At 52.4% G+C, this 4,750-nt stretch overlaps 1 protein-coding gene across 1 annotated transcript; it reads left to right on the forward strand.

Moving 5' to 3' along the window:
• Window positions 1-1,891: 1,891 nt before the first annotated feature.
• Window positions 1,892-4,495, forward strand: LOC144248560 (olfactory receptor 14J1-like). The gene has a single exon (XM_077790660.2). The coding sequence runs from the start codon at window positions 3,218-3,220 to the stop codon at window positions 4,148-4,150; it is 933 nt and encodes a 310-aa protein (XP_077646786.1). The 5' UTR covers window positions 1,892-3,217; the 3' UTR covers window positions 4,151-4,495.
• Window positions 4,496-4,750: the final 255 nt, after the last annotated feature.

Raw genomic sequence — 4,750 nt, forward strand, 5'->3', positions numbered from 1 at the left:
TACCTTAAAAGAACTGAAGTACCTTGAAGCATTAATGGGGTGCACTGAGTATTGTTAATTACAAAACCTCTACAAGGACTAATTACAGCAGATGATTGGAGGCCATGATTGCACAAACTTCTCAGAGACTCCAAGGCAAAAGCAAAAGCCAAAGTCCTTTGAAAAATCTGCAGTCCCTGGGAGCATGAAGGAGCCCCCAGGGCCATTCCTGACCAAGGCTCCCCAGGGACTCCTTCCAGCAGATCCTTGAGGCCACTGGGATGTGGGCATGGGGGGGATGCTGAGGGCAGGACCAGGGGTGACAGTGCCCAGCCTGGCTGGGGCTGTGCCAGGAGGCCCCAGGGCCTCAGGACAAGGTGTTTCCTCACAGCCCTTGGTGGCACAGACCCTGCTGTGCCCCAGGGCACCAAGACTTGGCTTCTCTTTGTCCCCACCTGGCATCAGTGCCTCCAGTTCTCTGCTCTGCCTGGGGCCTGGGGACACTTTCTCAGTCGTGTCCCTCAGAGGGACCCATTAAAAGTCCAAGAAACTTTGGAGTTGGATTGTGACTTGGAGTTCTGGAGAGGTTTCTGCAGCTCCCTTCTCAGGGCCTGATGTTCAGGGCCTGAGCACAAAGCCCCAGAGGGTCATTAAAGTCCTTGTGCTGTGTCTGTGCTGCTGAGCTGGGCCGGGCTCCTGGCACAGAGGGTGATCCTGGTAACCAAGCAGAGCTTCAAAAGCACATTTCTCTTGCTGAGCAGCTCTTCTGCCAGCCCAGCAGGGCTGGGGCACTGTCTGCAGCCAGCCCGGGCACAGCACAGAGGCACAGAGAGCTTCAATCAGTCAGGGCTGGGAAGGGGCTGAGAAGTGCCTGGGGCAGAATCACTGCCAGCCCTTGGCACAGGAACCTCTGGCTGCAGGACAATGCAGCTGCAGCTCCTGGAGAGATCTCCTAAAGCTGGAACATGCCAATGCCCACAGACCCTGTGAGTACAACTCTGAGTATTTCTGGGGCAGGGCAGGTGAAATGATCATGACGCTCTGACATGCTGAGGGCTTCTGATCTGACATATAATATTTCCAAGAAAGGGATTTTGATAAAACTGAGGAAATTTCCGATTACTTCGTATTCAGTTTCCTAATATTGGAGAATGTCTGGGTTAGGGGGATAAATATTAAAGATTTATTATGAATTATTAACAATTAAATTTGGCAAGTGCCTGAGGCATCCAAATTTTTGCTTTTAGTGATCAGTAGGTTCACAGGAGATCCCTAATGTACTTTCAGCCTCTCTGCCCGTGGACAGCAGCAGCAACAACTTTGCTGGATCCATCAGGCTCAGTCTGAGCTGTCCTTTCTCCAAGCTGCAAACAGAACCTGCCCCCAGCCAGTGCCCTGCAAACAGGCAGGGTTCTGTCAGGCCAAGGAGAGGGCACAGAGATTTGGGGTTTGGGAGTGCTGGCAGGGAGAGATCAGGCACAGGGAAACACCTGCAGGAGGAAAATCTCCAGGAAGCAGAGAGAAGATCAGGGAAGGAGAGAAAAGAAAACCCAGAAATGCTGAGGCAGGGAGAGTTTAGAGATGTCCAGAGGAGCCCCTCCAGTGCAGCCCCTCCCTCTGAACAAGCCCCCTCCCTCCTGTGCCCCAGCCAAGCCTCTGCCCTCAGGGCCGGGGCTCCAAGGCGTGTAGCCCCTCCTGTGCAGGCAGAGCTGCAGCAGAGCCGTGGGGCAGCTCTGCAGCCCCGGGCCCAGTTCCCTCTGCAGAGCACAGGGCTGGGAGCAGCTGCCCAGCACTGGGGGCTCTGGCAGGGGCACAGCTGGCTCAGGGTGACACAGCTGTCCCCAGTGCCCGGCTCTGGGCAATGCTGGCAGTGCAGCCAGGGAAGGAGCTGCACCTCCCTTCATCCAGTGCCATCAGAAGGACACTTGGAAATGTGCCTGGGATTTCAGTCCAAGCTGGGAGCTTCAATCCAGGGTGCAAACATGTCGTAGAGCATCTCTGAGTTATAAGATTCATGGGGAAAGGCAGAGGTGTTCTAAGACTGAAAATGCTTCTGGGTTGGTGAAATGAGCAATGTGAGTCCTTGGCTACAAATGTGGAGCTGGGCTGTGGTGGATCCATCTGCTCTCAGCTGTACCTGGGGGTTTTTTAGGGAATGTGGGAACTCAAAATGTCTCTTAGACATTTTTAGAGGTTCCAGGCCTTGGTCAGAAGCATTCTAGACCCTGGCAGACAGCTGAAAAACAACTGTGATTTTGAGTTTGAGCCATGGAATGAATTACCAACTTTGGAGGTGGAACAAGCAATCACAAAAGGTTAGATAGTATAGTATAAGTAGTTACGAAGTAGAGGGGAAATTTTTTTAGTATTGTACAGGGGGGTTTTAGTGCATGTACAGGGGGGTTTTAGTGCATGTACAGGGGGGTTTTTACTTTGTACATGGGGGTCAGAAGTTCTAAGATGGAGGAAAGTGGGCTGAACCCATCCTTCTTCCTTCTTCTTCCTTAACTCCATATTCTTGGTGATGTTGGCACTCACAGATTGGTTTAGAGTAGGAAAACACTTGGCAACGTAGGTAGTAGGTATTGGGGAATAATTGTAAACATGTTATACGTAATATATCTTATAAAAGATAGCAGCAACCCTGGGCGGAGGGAGAGACGAAGAAGACAGCAGATAGAGATGTGTGTGTGTGCCTCTACCCAGGCCACTGATCAAATAGCTGCAGTCCAAGAACATAATCTGTTAGATAACTAGCAATAAACTGCCTTGAGACCGAACAGCTAAGCCTGTGGAGTTTTTCTTTGGAAGCACGGGTTGGAGGAGGAATTTCACCACCACATGTGGCCCCAAAACAAGGCTGGGGTTCCCACAAGGGAAAATGTGGGAAGCTGATCATCCTAACCCAGAGAAAGGTTAAAGCCCAGAGTAATTCTAAAGAGGTCAGAATGTCAGAGCATATCCCCTCACTCTCCTCTCATCACTTTGCTGCACAGAACTTATTAATTTCTCCCTGAGTGCACCAGAAATGCTGAGGATTTCTGATTTCCAGGAACACCAGGGCTGATATAAGGGTGTTCATGAAGAAAACCCCAGAACTGTAGAACACAAAATACTGTCTATGTGTGTTCCAGGGGAGGGGGTATGGGAAATGGCTTTGATTTTGGTTACAGGCATCGCCTCTAATTCTTCACTGTCCCTTTCTCCATGAACAGGTGCCCATGTGCAGCCACAGCAAATGTCCAACAGCAGCTCCATCAGCCACTTCCTCCTGCTGGCACTGGCAGACACGCGGCAGCTGCAGCTCCTGCACTTCTGCCTCTTCCTGGGCATCTCCCTGGCTGCCCTCCTGGGCAACGGCCTCATCATCAGCGTCGTAGCCTGCGGCCACCACCTGCACACGCCCATGTTCTTCTTCCTGCTCAACCTGGCCCTCAGCGACCTGGGCTCCATCTACACCACTGTCCCCAAAGCCATGCACAATTCCCTCTGGGGCACCAGGAACATCTCCTACACAGGATGTGCTTCACAGCTCTTTTTCTTCATGTTCTTCATCTCAGCAGAGTTCTACCTCCTGACCATCATGTGCTACGACCGCTACATGTCCATCTGCAAACCCCTGCACTACGGGACCCTCCTGGGCAGCAGAGCTTGTGCCCACATGGCAGCAGCTGCCTGGGCCAGTGCCTTTCTCAATGCTCTGCTGCACACAGCCAATACATTTTCCCTGCCCCTGTGCCATGGCAATGCCCTGAGCCAGTTCTTCTGTGAAATCCCACAGATCCTCAAGCTTTCATGTATACATTCCAAAGTCAGGGCCCTTTCGCTTCTTGCTCTAAGTGCCTGTGTAGGACTTGGTTGTTTTGTGTTCATTGTTTTCTCCTATGTGCAGATCTTCAGGGCCGTGCTGAGGATCCCTTCTGAGCAGGGACGGCACAAAGCCTTTTCCACCTGCCTCCCTCACCTGGCCGTGGTCTCCCTGTTTGTCAGCACGTCCATATTTGCTCATCTGAAGCCCCCCTCCATCTCCTCCCGATCCCTGGATCTGGCCCTGTCAGTCCTGTACTCCGTGGTGCCTCCAGCCCTGAACCCCCTCATCTACAGCCTGAGGAACCAGGAGCTCAAGGCTGCAGTGTGGAAACTGATGACTGGATGCTTTCAGGAACATTAAACTCCAGGCCAAATTCTGGAAATATTTGTAATAAAAGTTGTCTTTAATATTTCTTTTTGGTTTCATTTTGCAGGTTCTTATTCTTTGTTTTACTTTTTTTCATATTATCCACAATAAATGAATTTTTCTGTGCCATTTCTCATTTTGTTTCTCTCCATGTTCCCTGTGGCCACAGACTGTGTCAATGATGGGCTGTACTCTTGGTGGCTTTAAAGTATCTAAAGGATCTCCCAGCAGAGTGTTCTGCAGAGATGCCCTTTGGTTGCCTTCTCTGGAGCTGCAGCAGCAATGTCTGTGTGCAGAGCTGGGGCAGATCAGGGCTGGCACAGCAGCTGTGCCCAGGAGCAGCAGCACTTGGTGCTGCCAGTGCTGCTCCCGTGGCCCTGCCCCGCTGCCCTGGTGGCCCTGGTGTTGATGCAGGGCCTGAGTGCTCTCGGGGCCGGGCACAGTCCTGGGGGTGGCAGTGCCGGGGCTGCAGCAGGGACAGGCCATGGGCACTGCTGGGGCAGCGCTGACGCCTCAGGCCAGGGCCTGGGGGCTCCAGGCTCCTTGCCCAGGCTCTCTCAAGAACACGGCCAGGCCAATGCTCAGCACAGAAAA

This window comes from Lonchura striata, chromosome 36 (assembly GCF_050655825.1).
Source record: "Lonchura striata isolate lonStrDom1 chromosome 36, ASM5065582v1, whole genome shotgun sequence".
Classification (NCBI taxonomy): domain Eukaryota; kingdom Metazoa; phylum Chordata; class Aves; order Passeriformes; family Estrildidae; genus Lonchura; species Lonchura striata.